Source organism: Gallinula chloropus, assembly GCF_964237585.1.
Source record: "Gallinula chloropus genome assembly, chromosome: 3".
Taxonomy (NCBI): domain Eukaryota; kingdom Metazoa; phylum Chordata; class Aves; order Gruiformes; family Rallidae; genus Gallinula; species Gallinula chloropus.
Genome location: NC_140087.1, coordinates 91,218,740 through 91,241,435, shown reverse-complemented (window position 1 = coordinate 91,241,435; position 22,696 = coordinate 91,218,740). Strand labels below are relative to the sequence as shown.

At 40.7% G+C, this 22,696-nt stretch overlaps 1 protein-coding gene across 1 annotated transcript; it reads right to left on the bottom strand.

The window, feature by feature from the left end:
* Positions 1-622: 622 nt before the first annotated feature.
* ASRGL1 (asparaginase and isoaspartyl peptidase 1) lies at positions 623-22,696 on the bottom strand. The gene is made up of 6 exons (XM_084262102.1): positions 22,507-22,696; positions 18,343-18,485; positions 11,037-11,191; positions 6,170-6,288; positions 4,369-4,479; positions 623-1,737 (listed from the first exon to the last, which is right to left on the bottom strand). Exons 1-6 carry the CDS (start codon positions 22,691-22,693, stop codon positions 1,502-1,504), a joined length of 951 nt encoding a protein of 316 aa, XP_084118228.1. The 5' UTR covers positions 22,694-22,696; the 3' UTR covers positions 623-1,501.

The following is a 22,696-nucleotide window of genomic DNA, read 5'->3' as shown; positions in this document are numbered from 1 at the left end:
TTATAGCATATCTTAAATGCTTAAAGCATATCTTACTGCTCCATAAACTTCTGACCATCAGACAGTAGCCATCTTCTACATTACCCCCTGTGGAACAAAGTACACAAGTGCTCCATGGTTATGTTGTACATGAGCCATCTACACTTGAACCATCGCTGTCCACATCCAGTCATCAGCAACATCTAATAAACCGCAGATCAAAGCAGAGAGCAGGTCAGACAGCCCTGGCAGGCTTGCCCTCCTGTATGAGCCAAATCAGTAAGAAGGGCTGCTGTAGCCAGGACACAGCCATGAGTAGTTCCAAAATACGTTTTAAGGTGTTTTGCTATGTTTGGGTTGTCTTGCAGAGGCAACGTGCCACAGGACGGTGGGATGCAACTGTAACAAAAAGATCTGTCCTCAGAGGAAACCAGCTAGAATCTATACAATGATGACACACTTTTAAGGCAAAAAAGCCCTATGTAGTTAAGTCAGAAAACAGGAAGAAGAAATTTTGCTCTTTTAAAAATACAGAATGTTAAGAAACCATATTAGAAGTACTGCAGAACATCAATTCTTTTCCCAAAAGAAAACAACTCCAGAAAACATTTCAGACTTCACACAAGAAGGTTATTAAGAGGCAGTTGTATTTTAGTACAGCTTGCTTTTATCACTTGATTTTAGATAATTATTTTTCCAGTTAATCATCATCACTTGGTCTCATGTTTAGATTTAAAAGGTGCCTATCACCTTTGTATTAGAGTAATAAAGATTTCTGTTTTATTAATATCTATTGAAATCATGACCTTATTTATTACTACCCCAGATACTGTCAAGCATATCCTTCCCCATACCCTTTGAAGTATTGTAGCTACTTTATTGTGGTCTTTGTTTTTTAACTGTAGGTCTGATGCCAACGAATGGAACAAAATAAGACTCCTTAGAAAGCCCCACATTTCCCATCCCTGGAGAAAAGGTGTTTCCTTTACTTCATAACTACCTCCCCTGACACCTCACACCTGTGATGATGATATAGTTTTAACTCTTCAATGCTGTTTGATGGTATCTCACTGACAGCACTTTGTAACTATGGGATGACTGTTCAAAAGACTCTGGAGAGTGATGCGACTGTCAAAATTCAATTCTCAATTAATATTTATTAATCTTTCAAATAATCCTGGCAGCAGTCTCTGAGAATGGGCATGGAAAGGAGTCCCCCTAATACTCAAACTCATGCTCCCTTTAATGTAGGATTAAGGCATACTAACCTAGAAACCTACTGACCATTCTTTTTTATCTAGAAAAGGAGGATCTCCTGATGCCCTGAAGGTATTAATAAACATTATATGTACATCCATGACCACTGAAGAACTACGCCCAGAGTTGATTATGACTGTAGATGTGGCTATGCCTGTGAACCAATCAAAAGGGCACAGATCTTTTAGAAAGATGAAACAACTGTCATTGTCCTCCAGCAAAAACTGGAGATCTTCATTCTTCCTCAGTTGCTGTCTCTTCCTTCTCAGAACCCCCCACTTTCAGACCTAAGTGCTTCATCAACAGGCTTCGTATGCCTCTCCCCAGCATAAATCCCATAATGCAGCTGGTCATCCTTTACAGTAGCCCAGGACATCTGGTTGGTGGAGAACCTTGCTGCCCACTCTCCTGAATTGTTAACAACAATGACACCTCCCAACCCCCCAACTCGTGTCTTCATGTAGTCTAATGCAGCGTCAGCAGCCATCTCTGGTGACATTCCTGAAAAGAACAAGAAGACAACTTCATGGTACCCCTCTTCGAGTAAGTTTTAAAATTCCCTTCAAGTTTCACCCTTCCCCAAGGAGCCAGCCAAATCTAATTCCCCCTTCAATTAAACTGGTAACAAGTTTCCAGTGTAGCAAAGGAACTGTTTATAGGAATGCTATGGACAGCTGTTAATAGCTGCTGTGGTATGGTGCAGCTACAAATACAGCATTTAAATAGCTTCAGAGTGTAATTCAGTTTCGGTGTCTGATACAGACTAATTCTTCATCTCTGTGTTTAAGACACAATCATTCTTATGCCATGGGTTGAAGGGGAAAATCCCAACCTGCAAACTTTCAATCAAATGTTTGTCCTAAGCTGGGTCTAAAGCACTTTAAATGTAAAAAAAAACCCCACAAAACCAAAGCCACTTTGAAACAAAAATTTCAGTCATCACGCAATGGAGCTCGAGGGATGCACTTCACATTGCTGTGATTTAGCAAAAGCAGAAATCAGTGTGACTTCTCCTGAAACTTCTGAAAGTATCGGGCAGGACGACCTCGCAATGTACCAGACATCACAGAAAGGACCAGCAAAGCAACTTTATCTTTTCATTACACTTAACTCACCTTACCAGGAGTATTTTTTAAACAAAACAATTTGTACATCATACACACAGGCCTGTAAGAGCTGCAGAATATTTGCTCACTACAAGTCTGAATACATATTCAGGACTGCAGTTAGCTCAGCCTAATTGTTCTAAGATATATACCATCAGTAATGTTATGCAGCTTAAGTTGCAGAACAAAAACTGACCTTCATGCCTTCCTTGCAAATTTTGAGTTAAAACCAAACAAAACCAGCAGCGTCAGAATTATTCACAGCACTAGTGACTGACAGGATAAAGCTCCTTTCTCTGACGTTACGGGTGACACTGTGACTATTCAAGTCAGTGGCACTGACTTCAAAGGGTCAGTATTTCACTGTTTGATTTTTCATCAAGACAACAGCTGCCACCATAAGAGAGAGATTCCAACAGCTGTTAAGACTGGCAAAGCAATTCACTCCTGAAATATGAAAGTAAATTTTGCAGCACTGTTCCAGAAGAAGATATTTGCTATGTGAATTACTGAACAGTTGAACGGAATTACGAAAGAGCTCTACAGTTGTTCTTAAATATACAACTTCAGCTGACCGTTCAAGGACTCCAGAAGTTAGAATAACTTGAGGGTTTGTTTTCAGCACCTTCATGGAAACAGGGGGGGGGGGGGAAGAAAAATAATAAATCGAGTGGTGATGTATTTTCCTGGCAGCTGAGTTATACTTTTGGGCCGGATGAATGAAGGTAGAGCAAGCACAGGCAGGGTGAACAAGTGCAAACCAATTAAAAATGCACACATGTGGGTTCACTTCTTTATTTTTTTAAACTTTTTAAATTGAGCCACATTTGCCTTGCATACTGATTTATCACAACCAGATAACTGCTATCAATGCATAGGTTTTGTAATACAGTCAACTTAAAGCCAGAGAAGAAATTGGTTTACACAGCTTAGACTAAATAGAGCTTAGAAGCCCATTCATAAATTGAATGGCTAGGGATGTAATACAGAGAGAATAGGAAAATCATAATGTGTTAGAATTTGGGGAAATGTTCTGCAGATTGTATGTTATTCTGAAGCTATCACATTAGCCAGGAGATCTACAGGGAAATGCACCCATTATATGCAAACCGCTCCATAAAGAAGTAACAAAAATATTCTCAGCTGTTACTTGTCTCTCTGCTTACTGCTTTTCCTATGAAAATATAAACTGAAAGTCTTCCAAGTATTTCCAGTTCAGTTGATCTAAAAGCAAGTTACACTGTACTGCCCAAAAGCCATGGCTTTCTAAAAATAATGGTGATATCTATATTAATGGTTCTTCAACTGCATGCAACACAAGTATGTTGTCTGGCTACGTTTACAGGCTGTAATATAATCAAGGGTTTAAATGACAGACTAAGTCATGAAGGTAAAGCTCCAAAGGGTCATCCCACAGTCAGATTAAATTACAGTCACATAAGACATAGTGTCAGCTGTTTACCACATACCCACCCAGTCAGTTTAGTGTATTTTCCAAAACAAAACCAAAAAGTAAATCATAGTTAAAACATCTTAAAAGCGTTTCTGTTGCTATGATCAGTTGTTAAAATACACACCTTACGATTTCTTTGAAAGGTGATATCCTATGCTTTCTTATTTCAACTCTGATTATCTACCTCCAGCCTTCCTCTACTGCTTCCATGAACAGATCTCACTTTTACTTGTTTTCTATTTCTTTGCTCATAAAATTTTAGTTTAAAGATATTAAAGATATTAAAGAAAACTTCAGTTAAACAAAGCAGACAGTAATGTCTTTCAATGTACACTGATCTAAAGCATGATTAAACATCAAGCAGCATAGATATTTCTGTCCACTTAAGGCTCTTTTAGTTTAATAATACTTTGGAACTTTATTTTGTTTGTAAAGAGAGGTGACCCATCCACATACCCCTGGGAGCAACTCTTCTGACAACTGTTCTAGGATGACAGTACATAAACTGAAGCCTGTCATTAGGCAATGTTTCCTAGCCTCGCTGTTTCAGCTTAGGGGAAGTATGGAACATACCTTGCTCCATGTGATAGAGGACCAGTCGGGCTAAGACCACTTTCATAATGCTCTCCCCATGTCCTGTGGTTGAAGTGGCACCAGAGCAGTTATCAGCATAACCTCCACTTCCTTTCAGAGGGGGGGAAAAAAAGAGATGGCAATATTCTGTAATACAATTTACAAGCTCTGCAGTGTTCAAAAGAGTTAACAAACATTTCTTCCTAAAGGTCCAAGAGCTTCATGCACTTCTGTAAGCAAAGTGTCAGTAACTAACTTCATTCTCATTTCTGCCTTAGTTTGAAAAGGAAAAAAAGTATCATCAACAACAGCTGGATGAAGTCAGTTGCCAAGTTCTGAGAACTAGAAGACCAGTGATGCAGGAGCAGGCCAACTTCACAGGGATGGGCAAAAACCCGTCCCAGAATAGCAAGGGGCCATATACTGTGGATCAGGAAGATACTGATAGGATGCAGAATGCCAGGTCAGACAACATTACCAACTGAGGTATGAAGGAAGATCTCGTGGGAGCATTGGTGAATTGACCAAATTTTGAGGGGGACTCATCTGTAAGAGCACAAGTAGATTAGAGATCTGAAGAGCCGGGCTTTAGTGAAGCACCACAAAGCACGCTGAGGAATCCTGCAAGTCCTCATCACAAGTAGGGTTTCTTCTCTTGATCTCCTACCCTCCCATTGCCTTTTCTTTCCCCCTCCCATCCTTGTTTTTCTGGCACATTCCACACCCTGTTCTCCACCAAGCTTCCGCTTGCTCAACACTCATGTTTCTAGCACATCTCCTAAGAAAAATATTTCCCAGGAGCTGGGGAGCAGCATACCACAGCATTATAAACAAGGTACTGGGGGAGGGGAAAGACACACAGAAGAGCAGTAAAAGTATCTTTCCTTCTGTACTTACTTGATCAGATCTAACTCTTTCAACAGACCCAAATTTAGCCATGGAAACAGTGCCACAGTCCCTCTGTCAAAGCCCCCTTTCATAAGACTCCAACATTTAAAAGGACAGATAGCATTTCTGTATCCAGTCCTGCAGATGTCTAGTAAGAGCAAAAGTTGCAAGCCATACCCTCTGCCCAGTTTCTCTGGTCCTTCACAGATGTGTCCCACACTACTGGAGCCCTTTTTATGTACGAGAAAGGTATTTGCAGTCAGAAATGAAGGTGGAAGTCACAGCCAAAATGCAGAGTACCAAAATATTAGCAGTTTAGTTGTGAGATAAAGCTAGAGGTGGTTCTACAATAATCACGTACTGTCAAGAGCAGTGCCATTTCAGTTTGGAAAATGTTCGGCTAAAAATTGTTCTTTTCCAAATCCCAACTGTATGGCAAAGCCCTGAAGCAATCAAATGGCAATTCTGTCCCATAAGAGGAACAAGTCTGGGGAAGGGATTTCAAGTGTTTCTTTTATTCTTAGATAAGAGATCTCTTAAAATATTTCCTTTATTCCACACCACAGATATTAGGCTCCAATGCAGTCCTATCAGGGCTCTCAAAGAACAGGAATTTACTCAAAGTTGCCAGTCATTTTACAAATCTGGCTTGCTGCTGGAATGAACAATAACTACAATTACACCTACTTCTTTAAGTGTCAAGAAAAGCCAAACCTTACTTGCAATCTCCATGTGTTAAAGAGCTTGAGCTTTGATAGGTTTCAATGCTAGACCTCCATTTCAGATGTACCAGTATTTATGTTTATGTTTCATTTCACTAATGAAAAGGAGAAGGTATATTACTTTTTCTTTTTTTTTTTTCTTTAACAGAGATACCTCAAAAAAATGAGAGGCAAGACCCCACATCCCATACCTATGCATGCTGTATCACCAACACGGCCAATCAGTTTATTAGAGAGTCCTCCAGTGGATGTTGCACAAGCTACATTTCCTTCACTGTCTATAGCAACAGCACCGACTGTTCCAAGGTCTCTGCCAAGAAAAATAGTTTGCAAAATTAGGTAGAATTAAAGCATACCTGCCAAAGCTTGTTGCATTTATTTGCCAGGTAGCTTTAAAAAAAAAAAAAATAAAAAAAAGATTACCACAAAAAATTACTGCACATCATAAAGCTATATTTTACCCTGCTTTTCATTACAGAAATAACAAGCAATACACAACAATTCTTATGGTTTTGTATTTAACAGAGTAGAAAACACTTGCCTTGTTTTTTTAATCTCACCCCATGACTTGTTTACCTTCATGGCACGGAAACTTCGACTCAGGGAGGGGGAAAAAAAAAAAAGCAAAACAGAAGCACACAGGACAGAAATATTTCTAGCTATCCTAGATTGGGAGTAGCTTTTTGGCTGTGACACACAACTTTCCCCTAACCAGCAACTCGAAGACGCAAGAATTGTCTCCGCTGCCTCCACGGGAGGTTAACCGGAATCATTAATGACAACGCACGTAAACCAGCGAATGCAGAAGAGGAGAGTCATGTCATGAATGCACTGAATCATTTCCTTCCTGTTCCTCCTCTTTCCTCTTCCTTAGCCCCCAAATGGTTGAATGCCACCCAAAAGAAAAAAAAAAAGTTACTGCCGTGCCTTCCAGCCAGCTTTGCTCACAATGCATCATTAATACGTGTTTTTGTCTTTGTAGCTGAGCAATCCTGAGGTTTAAATCACTCAGCCAGTAGAATCTGTTGAAACCGCACATCAGCGTGAAAAGAAAACATAAGTCCTAACTACTGCTTTACTTCTGGGGCACAAAACAAAGTCATACATAATGGGATCCTGAAAATATACATGTGAACTCATACTCAAAGAAAAAAAAGGCCATGGTTACTTACTGTAACAGTGGCTGCACTGAGCAGCAAGCTGTTACTGAGAAGCAACAATTTTGAGTATCCACATATTCCAATCTCAGCAATTCGTGTAAGGAACATGACACAGAATCTGGGTAAGAGAGATATACCAAAGCAAAACAAAACTCTAAATCTCTCCACACAGGCAAATAATTTGTAACAACCTTTTAAGGAGCTGCCCAAAGGGCAAGTGGAACAGAAACGTCTTTGGAAGTTGCCTGGGCACTGGTGAGAGTCTGTAGCCCCGTAAAATCTATGCTGATTAAGTCAAAGTCGTTTTCTTTCATGAAACCCACAGTCAATTTTTCAGAGAACCAACTTCCTGTTCCCTCCTGCTTATGTAAAATATCATACTGTCAGTCTCTGCACTTCATTCACAGCAATTCAAAGTTGGCTGATGAATCACAGGCCTTACAACTGCTCTGACATTTATGTGGAGATGGACCTCATCTCAAACTGATAACGATGGTGCAGATGGGCTTCCCACCCATCCATCTGTTACAAGTGATTTGCTGAAAAGAGTATTAGTAAATCCAGCACTCCCTTGCACACTCATGTGGCACCCTTCAACCAACTGAAATAAGATCTTCCTGAGAAATTAAGAAAGGTGTATCCAGATGTGTATTTTTCTGGGTATGCATTTAACTTAAACAGCTGTGAAAGTAACGAAACCACACAGATAACATACACACCAGCTACCTGCTTAGGTAAAAGAGCTCAATCAGTAATAACAAAGTGAGTGTGTCCAACGTACCTTATCTGCAGTAGAGCAAACAGACATCTATACTCTATTTCTTACTATCCCTTTAAACATTATTATTGCTTCAGCATCACATGTTTTTTTTGTTCATCTTTAGAACAAAGGCAAAGAAGATATAAACAAGCTGTTGCATAGCTCATTGACTCAGAAACATTACCAAGGCAGGCAAAACTGTCCAAGTAGAGAGATCGTATTATAATCCTCTATTGTTAGTTAGTGACAGTAGTAAGAATATCAAGTACCTGTAGTACACCAGACAATGCTATTAGTAGTAATGATTTTGTTGAGTCAAGAATTCTGAATTGCATGTACTGTGATACACAATGGTTCACTTGCATTTGTTCATTCCCTTTGGTCTAAATCTTTCCTTATCCAGCACCCAAGAAATTACATGTACTTTTCTGTCCCCATTCAGCTAATGCAGCATCTGCTATTTTCGCCTCTACTCACTCCATCAGAAGTTGGGCTTTCTGACAGTTGCTGCCAGGGTCATTCTAGTGAAAACCTCAAGTTCCCCTTGCACTGTGATTTACGGAGGGACTAGCAGCTCATCTACCTTCCGGACAGACTTAACCCCCTCTCTGAGGGGTTCTCAGGCGAACACCAGAAATTCTTGACAAGGGCATGGTTAGAATCTTTGGAGAGACACCTTATTGTCAGCAAAAGGTGTACCAGATGCCATGCTGTATGTGTAATGGAATCAAGCTTTTCATGTAAGCAAATGTGGGCTTTTGACCAGTGGAAGAGAAAGGCCTCTCTTCTGGAGACAACAAACTCTACTTGGAAAGCTACAAACCCCTAAGTTTTCCAACGCTGATAGGACTGGAAATAAACTACACATGAACCTTCAAATTCCCAGCATGATCTAGTATTATGTTGCGTCTGACTGATCACAGAATCCTGGAATGGTTTGGGTTGGAAGGGACCTTCAAAGATAATCAAGTTCCAACCCCTCTGCCACGGGCAGGGACACCCTCGCTAGACCAGGCTGCTCCAGGCCCCATACAACCTGGCCCTGAACACCTCCAGGGAGGGGGCAACCTGTTCCAATGCTTCACCACTCTTGTAGTAAAGAATTTTTTCCTAATATCCAATCTAAATCTCCCCTCTTCCAATTTAAAATCATTCCCCCTAACACTCCATGCCCTTCTAATAAGTCCCTCTCCAGTATTCTAGTTGACCCCCTTCAGGTACTTTGAAGGCCACTATAAGATCTCCCCGGAGCCTTCTCTTCTCCAGGCTGAACAACTCCAACTCTCTGAACCTGTCTTCAAAGAAGAGGTGCTCCAGCTCTTCAATCATCTTTGTGACCCTCCTCTGGACCTGTTTCAACAGTTTAATGTCCTTCTTAAGTTGGGGATTCCAGAACTGGACACAGTACTCGAGGTGAGGTCTCACAGGAGCGGAGTGGAGGGGCTCCTTTGGCCTCCTTTGCCCTGCTGGCCATGCTCCTTTTGATGCAACCCAGGCTATGTTTGGCCTTCACTGTCTGCCTGTTCATCTCAGGCAAGTTTCTGCATAAGCACTGTGGACATAATAGGGAAAAGGCACATTCCATATGTGATACAGGAACAAATGGGCTTGCATTAAAAAAGACCTGTTTTCAATCTTGTGAATTTGTGCTGATGTTTTGGGCAGTGGTTGTCAGGAAAAAACCCCTTGGCTAGGACAAGAAAAGTCTTGGGCCCTTCAGAAATTGACAAACCACCTGTTATCAGATATTCCAGAATAAAGCAATGTTGAAATTGAAGATGCCTAACACTGTTACAAGAAAGAAAATAATTAAGTATTTACAATGAATAGAGACTCAGATGCCACACCATTCCAACTTACATGTTCAGGAGACCAAGCAGCATTAGGAGCTGCGCCATCCTCAAAATTCTTTGTCATGAATTATAATACCACACAGTGCTTGGAAAGACCGTGGATCAAAAGGAGAGTTCTGTTGGATACTGTAACTGAGACCTTATGTTCAGAGAAGAACTTCACTTTGTTTACAAGACCATATTTATATCTACACTTGCCTCCTAAATTCATTTTTCCTTCTAACAATTTACTGAAAGTAACATGTGGTTCATAGTTCATTAAATTTCATGGACTTTAATTAACGTGCCCACAGAATAAATATCTTCCTTTTGATCTACAAATAGTTTAGCTCTGCTTCTCTCATTATTCCTATTTCACAGAAGAGAATGACACGCAATACAGTGTTTCTGTAATGCAATACAGGATTTTCCTATGCTACAACCACTGACAGGAACATGGAAGCTCTAAACAAATGAGTATTTATGCCTACCTCACGCACAACAACCATTTTTGACACCTGATGATTTTCATTTCTTTACCATCCACCTCATCTTTCTCTATATATAAGACTTGCTTGTTTCTAAGTGACTTTTGTTTTGCTGTTGTGCAATACCATTCAGCAGCATCTCTTTGCATACCCACCAATACACTGAACATCTTGGTCAATTTTTTTCATTCCTTTCTACAACAACCAACAGCCACAATCAGCACATACAATCAGAAGGAGTTACTAGTCAAAACCTGATGTCATTTAACTACCTAATCCAATTTAAAGACAAATCTGATAATCTACTCAACGAAGATCAGCTTTGTTAATTTTATTTTTTTCATGGACTAGAAACTAAAAAAATTTAAAAAATTAAAAAGAAGAAAATAACTATGCCAAGCAATGCCTGCTCTCAGTCAAAGCTCTCAGTCAAAGTGCACTTCTGTAACGGGTGATTTTAAGAGCAGTAACAAGTTCTAACTTTGTCTTCCATTAATGCCACAAAACCTCTGCCATGTCAGAGTGACCGACAATCTTCTTAAGCACTGCCAAGTTTCTTCAGGTTTGTTCCAGTCACTTACACTTGAGTAAACTAATGGAAAGTTTGATTTTTTTCATTACTTTGACTGAGGACACACTGTGAAGACTGTACCAAACCATGTAATACGCAGAACTGAAGTATTCTCAAGCCTGAAAACAGGTCTTCAAGCTTTGTTGGGTTTGGGTTTTGGGTTGGTTTTGTTAGGTTTTTTTTTAACTCACAGCACAAATTAAATTACCTGAATTTAAACAGAAAAATTATTTTATAAACCCCCTACTTCTGAAACTCTTCAGGGTTGGAATCTGGCTCGAGGTTCTTCTTCCATCTCTCCCAGGATCTCTCTGTTACGAGCTTCTCCCCTGGAGTCTCAGGAATACCCATGGCCTGAGCAAACAGGTGCGCACCATGGTCAGTCAGCAGCACGTGCTTCGTCTGCAAAAGCCAAGAGAAGAGACTCACTGCAGTTCTTGTTTTGCCTCGTATTGAGCAGTTTTGTATAACCACTCCTTATTTTTAGAAGTATCCACATAAAGAAAACTCCAGAGCTCACAGGTTTGACAAAAATCTCTTTCTTCTAACAACATCTGCAGAAGCCCTACTTTGATTCCTTTATTTAGGAAAGCACTTACAACAAATTTTAAGTCAACAGCCTTAGTTAATTCCGTGCTTCAAAGTCTGCACAGCTTGGTTAATTCCTATTTTTGAGAAACCTGCCAGATAAATTTGTTTCATTAATTCTTATATTTTAGTAAGAGCTCTAAAATCTGATTTCTGTCATTCCCCCCCCCTTTTTTTAAAAAAATTTGTGTCCAAAAATAAGCATTAGCTTCTTGGACCACTACAAAGCTGTGAATTGCTCATCAGAGCCCAGGAAGGTTTTGGATGAGCAGTGGTCTGACTATACAGCATGGAGTAATTTCAGTGCACAGCACTTAACTTCAGACAAGCTTTTATGTCCACATGGCAGCACAGCACACAAGCACCAAAAGGCAGAGGTACTAGGAGCATGAGATGCTGGAGGCAGCAGGCTGGTGGAGCCAAGTAGGAGACCACCATGGCATATTCTCTGCTCTCAGCCTGAAGCGAGGATGCCAGAAGTTGGGTATTTCCATGTCATGCTGCCTTCCGCAGGACATTTACAGTCTCTAAGCTTCAGACTTTACGTTGTTGCAAACCATCAACTTCTGTTGATTTCTAAAGCAACAGCAAGCTGTCACTACCATGACCAAGCCATAGCACTGCACTGCTTTGAAGGATTTGAACTGAACTTCTTCCCAAACCACAGACACTGAGCTCTGCTTCAGCCTATTACAGCCTCTGCCCTAACCCCTTCAGATGGTTATACAAACAGGAAACGTGACAGCACTTCAGAAATATTCCTGAACGGTCATTCAAACACGTGGTGGCCCCATGTCCTGCTTTCACTAAGGACAGACTTAATTGTCTTCCTACCAGCTGATACAGTGCTATGCTTTTTATTTAGGATGAGAATATTTTTGATAACACACTGATGTTTTCAGTTGTTGCTAAGCAGCCAAGGTGTTTTCTGCTTCTCACACCACCCCACCACCAAAGAGACTGTCCGTGCACAAAGAGTTGGGAGGGGACATAGCCAGGAGAACTGAGCCCAGCTGACCAAAGGGTTATCCTGTACTATATGATGTCATGTTCAGCATATAAAGCTGGGGGAAGAAGAAGAGGGGAACGTTTGGAGTGATGGTGTTCGTTACCCTTACATGTGATGCAGCCCTGCTTTCCTGGAACACCTGCAGGCTGATGGGAAGTGGGGAATGAACTCTGTTGTACCACACCATGAGTATTCCCACTTCCCCGATTCTCTCCCTCAGCCTGCCAGAACTCAGCAAGTGGCTGCATGGTGTTTAGCTGCCAGCTGGGGCAAACCCATGACACCCCAACATCAAAGATGTTTGGCAATGTAAACATCCTAACAAAATTAAGTCCTCAACTCATGAGGGTACTGCTCTGGGGAACAGGTTAAGGGTTACCAGGAAGAACTTCACTATGCATGTGAAAGAGTGGACAACAGTCGTACATGCTGAGTACGTTGCCAGACAATAAGTGACCTACCTATTTCTAACAAAGCTCAAGTGTTCGTCCAACTTGAAAGACAACTTCTTTGTGCAATACTGCCCCCGTCTGCCACTAAAGCACAAGAAGCCCACGAGCCAATAATTAAAATTAGGCTTGGGGGGTTTGTGGTGGGTTTTGTTTTATTTTTAGAAAATACATTCAACTTTTCTTTTGACTTTTACATGCACCAGAATGTTGAGTCCACCATCAGTTGCTTTCTTTGGCAATGAAGGCTATACAATCCTTTAAATAGGTTTTACTGTAAAAAATAGAAATCTTAAGAAATAACTTTTTCAAAGGGTTCCCTCCCATATGCAAATTCTGACAATATACCCACTGTCCTGAGCTGCACAAAAAAGAAATACTTGCATTTATATACAGGAATAATACAGGAAATACAGGAATAAGGTCCTGTAACAGCTTTGGAGTTTGGACTGTTTTGTGGGGGAAGGTAGGGAGGTTTGTTCCTTTTTTTTTTTTTTCCCAGTAGTCATTCAAAAGAAGGTATCTTAACTTGAATTTGACTTGTTTTTTTTCTCTTCAGTGTATTTCTGGTAGGACATTGCCAAATACCCCAAGAGCAAATTTTTCTTAGCCTTCTTCTACACTATCATGAATTTGTTTACTAACTTTAAATGCCTAATTTTTCTGGAACACATTTATACAAAGTAATCCAAAAGGACAAAAAACCCCACCCCAAAACAAAACAAAAATCAAATCCAAAAAAGGGTTCCTGAGATCTCTGTTACAAAATAGAAGTGTTGGCAAGCTTAGTTTAATTTCATGGGAAATGAAGAAGAAAAAATCCCCCAAATTTCAGTAACTGGCCTGAAATTCAAAGCATCACTATTCTCCACTTAACAATCCGAGCAGTGGATGGAACACAGCAAAAGTTTGCACCTTTGGATTGAGAAGTCTATGTTCTAAGCTAAATTCTCCTTTTTCTAATGTAAAGAGTTGGATGATATAGTAGGGGAAAACATATACACATTCATGTGTACCAGTGAATCAGCACTCCGATTTTCATAAGATGCCCATTTAATGAGGTGCTGGAGCTGAGAGGGATTGCATGCCCCATTTAAAAAGATAACAACAACCAAAAGCATTTCAACGGACTGTTCTATTTTAGCTCACTACAAGCAGGAATAATTCAACAGGGACTGAACTGCTTTCCCAAGGATTTGTTGAATTAATTAGCTCACGTAATAAAAGCCTTCCTGGCTGCCATGTTCAACAGCACATCGCAAATCATAAATGGAAATGATTCCGGTGCCCTCCTTTCTTCTACCCCGTGAAGAGGGACAAGCCTGAGGGTGAGAACGCGACAGCAGGCAGCATGACCGTGCGCAACAGCAATGCGGCGGGGCTGCTCTGGCCGCCAGATGGAGCCCATAGTGTTCCGTGAGGCAATGGGAATACCGAGGACTACAAGCAGGTGGGGAGGGTGGGTTTGGGTTGGCTGGTTGGGAGTTGCATGTTTGAAAACTGTTTGAGGCAATGAGGCATCTCAAAGCCACTGGGAAACAGGCATCCTTACATAGAATCATAGAATGATTGGACCTTTAAAGGCCATCTAGTCCGCTCCCCCTGCAGTAAGCAGGGACATCTTCACTGGATCAGGTTGCTCCGAAATTCATCAAGCCTGAATGCCTCCAGGGATGGGGCCTCCACTACCTCTCTGGGCAGCCTGTTCCAGTGATCTACCACCCTCAATGTAAAGAACTTCTTCCTAATGTCTAATCTAAACCTATCCTGCTGTAGTTTGAAACCACTGCCCCTTGTTCTATCAATATGTGTCCGTGAAAATAGTCCCTCCCCTGCTTTATTGTAGCTCCCTTTCAGGTACTGGAAGGCCCCTGTAAGGCCCCCCTGGATCCTTCTCTTGTTCAAGATGTCATGCTGAGGATCCCAGGAAAGCTACAGTCTTGTTACCCACACATTGTAAGCCAAAACTCCAAAAAGTACTGTGAAATAGCCTGGGTTGGTTGGTGTCCCAAAATTCCTGAACCAAGACGAAAAATAGAAGAGCAACACCAGCTGGAATTCCTATTCATGATACCTGACGGAAAAGCATCAGAAGCTCACCCCAAGATATATCAAGCAATTTAGGCCCACATTTACATCTGAACTTTGTCATCTACACAGAATTTTTTTTCATCTGGGCAGAGTAATACACTTTACCACTAAATTTTCATGGGTTTAGGGCTACAGGACGAAGTACAATTGTATGGAGTTGAATTTTATGATTTCCTTTTGAATTTCGCCTCAGCGTTTCTAAGCACCAGAAACACCACACAATGACAAAAAAGACCTTTCAGTGGGCAAGAAAGAGATTTCTTTTTGTTTGTTTGTTTTTTTTTTTTTAAACATCATTGGAAAGTTATGTTCTCAAAAAAACAACAGTGTTGTTTGGACTTTATTCTTGCTGACTAAATGGAATTTTGTCACTGAGAGAAACAAAATAAGTCAGTGATTCTGGAACGGGTATTCAGTTCCTCTGAGCTGAACAATGGACATTAAAAGAAGTTATCTACAGTAAAAAAAATAAAAACAAAACAAGCCCAACATATCCCCACCCCAGAAGACATCTCTCCCCCCAACCTCCCACCTACATTTTCATATTTTGAAAAATTTGGTTCTGTGAAGCTTGTAACTACACATTTTTATTTGTTCTAGCTAAATGACAGAATAAAACCCATATGAAGGAACAAAAAGCAAGTTTTAACACTGTTTTCTAGTAGACATTCATTTTAAAGTTCTGACTTTAAAAGCAGAACAATCCTTCAATTAAGGGCAAACCAAATTCCTATCTTCTTTGGAGGCTGTTGAGGACAAATTACATTCCAATCACCTTTAAGGATCACTAAAAGACTTCAGCCCTTCACCCCCCCCCAAACATCACTTTGAAAAGTTAAAAAAGAAAACCAAAACCCTAAACATAAATCCTCTGTTAATAAGTACTTTTGTAAATATAAACCCTTTTCTACAATGGGGCAGCTGCACTAGCAGGATGAAAAATGTAAACTCCACAGACAATACAAACATTTTTATCACTGTCACAATCCAGCAGTGATAAGGTAGATGCACATATCACAGAAATGACCTACTCCATCCTCAACCATAGTAGCACCATTTCTGGAAAATGGCAGATGTCTGTCATGGCAGGTATTAGAGGGATGTCTTAGTGGTGTGGCATTCATTTTACATGGGAGGTCAAGTAACAATAATTTTGCTGGCCTGGTGAGTTTGATTATTGTGGGAAACCTGTCACCATCACACACTGCTAACGTTATCTTCAGCCAGTGTTATTCCAATCTACAAAAGGGGTGCGAGGGAAGACCCAGGGAGTTACAGGCCTCTTAGTCTGACCTCAGTTCCTAGAAAAAGTTTTGGAGATTATATTGGGTACTACTGAAAAGCATTTAAGGAATAATGCAGTCATTAATAACAGTCACCATGGATTCACAAGGAAAGTCCTGTTTATCTAACTGGATGTCCTTCTATGATAAGGTCACACGCCTGGTGGATAAAGGGAAAGCAGCGGGTGTAGTTTTTCTGGATTTTAATGAGGCTTTTGATACTGTCCCAAACAACATCCTTCCAGGCAAGTTGTCCAGCTGTGTGATAAGCAGGTTCACTCTGTGCTGGGTGAAGAACTGGCTGAATGGCAGCACTCGAATGAGGCTACATCTGGCTGGTTACCAGTCACCAGAGTGTTCCTCTGAGCTCAATTTCAGGGTCAGTCCTGTTCAATATATTTATCAACAATCCAGATGCAGCAGTTGAATGCACCATTACCAAATTTGCTCATGATACCAAACTGGAAGGTGTGTTGACTCTCTTGAAGGACAAGATGTTTTGCAGAAGGACCTAGACAGACTGGACCTTTGGGCTGTGATTAATAGGATGAAGGATAAAGTTAAACAAGTCGAAATGCTGGATTCTGCACCTAGGGCAAAATTAATGCTGGAAACAAGTATAAACTAAGAGGGAAGTGGCAGGAGAACATCCCTGCAGATAGGGATCTAGGGGTGCTGGTTGACAGCAGGATCAATAGGAGTCAGCAGTGTTCCCCAGCAGCCAAGAGCGCAAAACACATCTTGGGGTACATCACTGAATGGTTTGGGTTGCAAGGGACCTCAACCCCCTGCCACAGGCAGGAACACCCTCCACTAGACCAGGCTGCACAAAGTCCCATCCAACCTGGCCTCAAATACCGCCAGGGAGGGGGCAGCCACAGCTTCTCTGGGCAACCTATGCCAGTGCCTCAGCACCTTCACAGTAATGAATTTCTTCCTAATGTCTAATCTAAATCTACCCTCTTCTAGTTTAAAGCCACTACCCCTTGTCCTATCACTACACTCCCTGACCATTGTTCCTGTAGGTCTCCTTTAAGTATTGGAAGGCTGCAACAAGCCCAACCAAAGAGTATAACCAGCTGGTCAAAAAGAGGCGATTATCCTGCTGTGTTGAGCACTGGTGCAGCCTCACCTTGAGCACTGTGTGCAGTTCTGGGCCCCACTGTGTAAGAAGGATGTAAAGGTACTCAGATCCATCCAGAGGAAGAGAACAAAGCTAATACAAAGGCTGGAAGGAAAGTCCTATGAGGAGCAGCTCAGGACTTGGGGCTTCTTTAGTCTGGAGAAAAGGAGGCTGAGGGGCAACCTCATTGCTCTCTACAGCTTCCTGAGGAGAGGAAGATGCTGATCTCTTCTGCCTGATAGGACACCTGAGAATAGTTCAGAGCTGCGCCAAAGAAGGCTTAGACTTAAAGCATTTCTTCACTGAAAGGGTGCTCAAACACAGGACCAGGCTTCCTAGAGAAGTGGCTGACACTCCAAGCCTGTCAGGGTTTAAGAGGCAGTTGGACAACACCCTTGGCCAGCCCTGAAATTGACAGGCAGTTGGACTAGTTCTATATCCCTTCCAACTGAAATAGTCTATTCACTCCCACTACTGGAAGACCATGACTTTGCACTAAGGTTATCCTCTGATGAAGCTTACTACCTGAAGAAGGCAATCAAGAACAACATAAGACTGCATTACATGGTCAAATATGTTATTAGGTCACTTAATTCACTTCCATGCCATTGCAAAGTCAATAGTACTTTATCCAATCTTTATCTTGCAAGATCACGCAGTGACAACATAAAAGCTCTTCAAAAGACACAAGTGAAAAAACCACAACCCTAAAATCTTGAACATCAGCTGTGGAGCTACAGAAAATTGACATGTATAGGTCAATTTGTCCTTGAGCTTCCAATTGCATGGCAGAATTTATGCTTCCTTAGAATACTATTTTTAACAAATACCACTCAAACCCTTAAAAGTTCTTCATGGTCATGACCGTAGTATCCGAACACAACCGTCCATTTCTCCTTTCTTTGCTGATTTAAAGCACTACACAAACATCATCACCCAGGTGTATCAATATACCAGATGAAGTTCTAAGAGGAAATAGTGTTTCATATTCAAGGACATACTCAGCATACCTTTTCCATGACAAGTCGAGCAAGTTTTATTGGGTTGGATATACATTTAACTGCAGAGACTGCTCCAGAGTCTAAATTTTTTCCATCCATGATAATGGCATCCATCTCTACTTCACCTTTTTCATTTAGCACAGATCCACAGCCTAAGGACCAAAAAAAAAATCAGGGGGAAAGGGAAAAAGAAGAAAAGTCATTAAGACCTATCCATCAGGTGATTCAGTGATTAGATCTCATCGAACAAACTTTCTCTTATACAGTTTGTTGTCTGACTTCCTGACGGTATCTCCTGAATACAAACAAAACAGCAGAAGCACTGCTGAGTATAACCATAAAATCCAGCCATTATCAGAAGTCTCACAGGGTACAATGTCTACTTTAAAATTGAGTTTTATTTTTGTAAGATGAAAAACACACTTCTAATCCCATCCAAAATGATATACTAGGTACAAATGTTAAAATGACAAGCAATCATGAACAGAATTCTTTATCAGCCAGATCACTTCAAGTGCACATAAAGCTATTTTACCTTTTACGGTTCTTCCAAAGGAGGATACAACATAAGCCAACAAAACAGTGCAGTGTTCAATCCTGACAAGGAATTAATGTCACAGAGCACTCCAAGAAACTGCCAAACTGGAGCAGAATAAAACTGTCCACTCACTGGTGTAACGAAAGCTTGAAATAACCAGTTCTTCAGTACAAAATAAAACCAGTAGAAGGATGAATTAAAAAAAGAAATCAAAGCAATAAAATGTTGAGTAGTTATTTTCTTCTATAATTATCGGTGCTATCACTAACCTAATCGAAAATTAATGAGATACAAAATGAGACAATGCAAATAGGTTCTTTTTTAATAATGCAAATAACTGTATCACAGGGGAATAATCAGTTGTAAGTCATCAAGCACAGAAGCCTTGCTAATAAGGACAGAGAAGACTAAACTTAAAAAGAAGTAAAGAAAACCCGAAACAAAACATGGCAGACTTACATAGTAGCTGAGGTAGAAAGACTTGGACATTGTACAGGGCCAAACTAATTTTTGTTTTTATTTCTGTTAAACCAACATTAAAGCAGGCCAGAAACCACTGCTAGTAATTGTTGACACAAGACTTCCACACCAATGTACTTCAGACATGAATACAGGAAGTTAAATCCCCTGCTGCAGAAAGCAACAAATCCTGTAACCTCCATAACTCCCCCTGCCACAGAGACAGGCCTGAACTCTGCCCCCCCACCTTAAGTTATTTTTTGCCCCTCTCTGACTACATAAACTACTCCAAAGCTTAGTCCTGCATCATTCACAATGTGCTGATTTCTAGACTACACTGATCTGTGGAGAGCTTACAGGCAACTTCCCTGTGCTGCCCGTGTTAACATCATTCTTCCAGCTTCTTTTTGCTAGTGTAAGGAGTAAGTCATCTTTGTTTTCTTAGATAAGCCCTGCCATATTCTTTCAGCTTCCTTTGACAAGGCAGGCTTTCTAGCTCATGTTCACCAAATGCCAGCTAGAATTAGGGTACCCCTTCCCAGCTATCAGTGACCACAACCACAGTTCCAAGGGAAGCTCTACCAGCCCTCTTCATCACTGCATTAATAGTCTGCTGGACAGCTCTCATGTGATATGCAGTATGTTAAAGACAATTTCCTGCTACAGATGGTGCAGGATCCTACAAGGGGAGGGTGGGTGCTGGACCTTGTTCTTACTAACAAGGATGGGAGGTGAAGGTCAGGGGCAGCTTAGGACAAAGCAACCATGAAATGATAGAGTTCAAGATCCTGAGTGGAAGAAGCAAGCCAAAAAGCAGGATAGCTACCCTGAATTTTGGAAGAGCTAACTTTGATCTCCTCCACAACCTATTAGGAGCTATCCCATGGGCTACGCTGATGATCTCTCGAGGTCCCTTCCAACCCCTACGATTCTGTGATTCTGTGATTAGCCAAATGACAGCACAGGTGCTGAGCAGAGTACTTCAATTCCTTCTATCTACTGATAGATAGACAGACCTGTCCTCTGTCCTGCAAAGGCCAAGGAGGAAAAAGCATGCAAGGAACTCTATAATGACAGTTCTTATATCTGGAGTATTCATACCAAACTAATTAACACTACTAGTCAAAACGATAACATGAAGGACACGTAACCAAGGCTACTTCCTCATCGTAAGCAGGACTCAACGATTTCATCATCATTTTACACAACAGCACAGCTTCTGAGCCCCTCCATCAAGATGTATCCCCACAGCATAGTTAGAGCCTATCATTCAAAAAAAGCACACAACTTCACCGTTATGTCCATTCTTCCCAATCACTATTGTTGTCTCTTCGCAATGTCTGTGTTTTCCCAGGAAACATTACAGCAAACCTGATTTTTCTTTTACAAATACCACACAGTGAGTTTTAAACAGCCACTCCAATCAAGGCCCTCTTCACCAAGCTCTCTGCTCATTTTCACCAGCTACTGACAGCAGCTGTATCTAAATGAGGGTTAACACAATTAGATGTATCTGTAAGTGATTACCGGGCTACTTGCTGTTAAGACCATAGTCAAACTTGATCAATGGCTTAGAGCTCAAGTCCAGTTTAAGCAAATTTTGCTAAAAAATGGTCATTTAATATGCTACAAACAAGATGTATATGTATTGTTAGAACAAACTGAAGTAAACACCTTTAGACAAAAAACCCAAACAATTCAACATATATTTAAGGATAAATGTGACCTTGGGTCATGAAAAAGCGTGTCACAAACACACATTGCACTTTGCCCACCAAGCAGAATGTCAAGTCATGTCTGCCTATCAGTCACTGGATGTGGTAGAGTCTAAGTCTGTACACTCAAACAACATGATCATTTGGGGAGCTTACACTGCTCACAGGTGCTGCTCAATGATGGCATGCTATGAGAGAGCATGGCTCAGAAAATGCAGTTAGTGACAAGATCCCACATTAAGGTTATAAAAAAACCCTTGTATTCAAAACTCAGAATATTGCTAGTTATTGTGAAGCCACTTACCAAGTGCCCAAATGTACTGTTGTGTACAAGTTAAGTAAATGAGGCTAAACAGATTGTTATAAAGTAAGCTTTTGTCAGCGAGAGTCACACTGAGTTAAATGTATTTCATATCTAAACAATTTTGATTTACAGAGCGGTCAAAAGTAGTGTACAGGAAACCAAGCAAATATACATTTATGTGGTATGATTAAAAAAGAGATGCAAACGATATTTAAGCTTAAACTTATATTGAAGTTGCTTCCACATTAACATTGGACATCTAATGTTGGGCAGAATATCACTGAAGAGATGCTACTCACATATTAGAGTTCTTTTCTTGCCCTGTAGTAGCTGGTGTTTTTAAAATAGCAAATCTAAATTCTGTTGCCAGAGAGGTATTTCAAGACATGACCCAGAACTATAAAGAGAGACAAAGGCCAAATATATACTGATTTACTGACCTGAGGAAAACAAAGTCCTAAAAACTAGTAACTAATTTAGAGAACTGGTGAAGAAAAGTTAAATCAGAGAATGCCACCATGATGTTAATTATATACACGCACCACATCTCTTAAGTCCACTTCATTATTTCAGCTTGGATCCTCTATAAGAGAAGTAGCTTAACTCAAGTAACAATCACCGAAAACTTCATATGAAGAAAAAAATAAATTACTGCAATACTTCTGTAATATTGTTTACAAAAACACTAAGTAAAATCATTAAGAGAAAAAGCACCTAAAATCCTCAGTAACAGTATTCCTCTGGCAACAGGTACAGGTCAAGTCTTAAGGTTTAAACATCGCTGCAAGCTATGCCGAAGTGTCTTAAACATTAACTAAACATAACTCCATTGAGAAGTCCATAGCTTAAAAGTGAAGATGCAGCACAGGAGATTTACAGAACAGCAACACTGCAGCACAAAAAAGAAATGGCAGGTATAAACCACTGAAAAATGAGAAAAGAGTAACTCATCTGCCTAAGCAGGCTCACAAGTAACTACGGTGCATACTGAGCTATTTTATTACACAGAGAAATAAACTACTTTTTGACACCAGTATTTACTCCACTGCAATGTGCATAATTCAAGGAAAGTGCAAACCAGCATTTTAAAGAAGCATCAAGGTAAAACACTTGAAATACACAGTGATTCTAAACCAACTTGATTACGGAGAAATTACCTGCATTAAAATGAGGATCATCCTCCATTGATCGCACTGCCTCCTCAACCGCATCTAAGGCACTGCCTCCCTGTTTCAGGGCACCATAACCTCGGAGCGCAGCTCTGACAACACCAGCACGACATCCTTCTTCTCGTTCTTTAAAGATCCGGCCAGCTCCACCATGCACCACAATGACAGGCTTCATCCC

Bases quoted from the DNA above. Each gene is read 5' to 3' on its own strand.
- ASRGL1 (XM_084262102.1), bottom strand. From the start codon at position 22,693: ATGAAGCCTGTCATTGTGGTGCATGGTGGAGCTGGCCGGATCTTTAAA. The intron at 11,192-18,342 runs GTATGCTGAGTA...TGGCTTTTGCAG, and splicing joins CTCGACTTGTCATGGAAAAG to ACGAAGCACGTGCTGCTGAC. The intron at 1,738-4,368 runs GTATGTTCCATA...TGTTCTTTTCAG, and splicing joins CCTCTATCACATGGAGCAAG to GAATGTCACCAGAGATGGCT.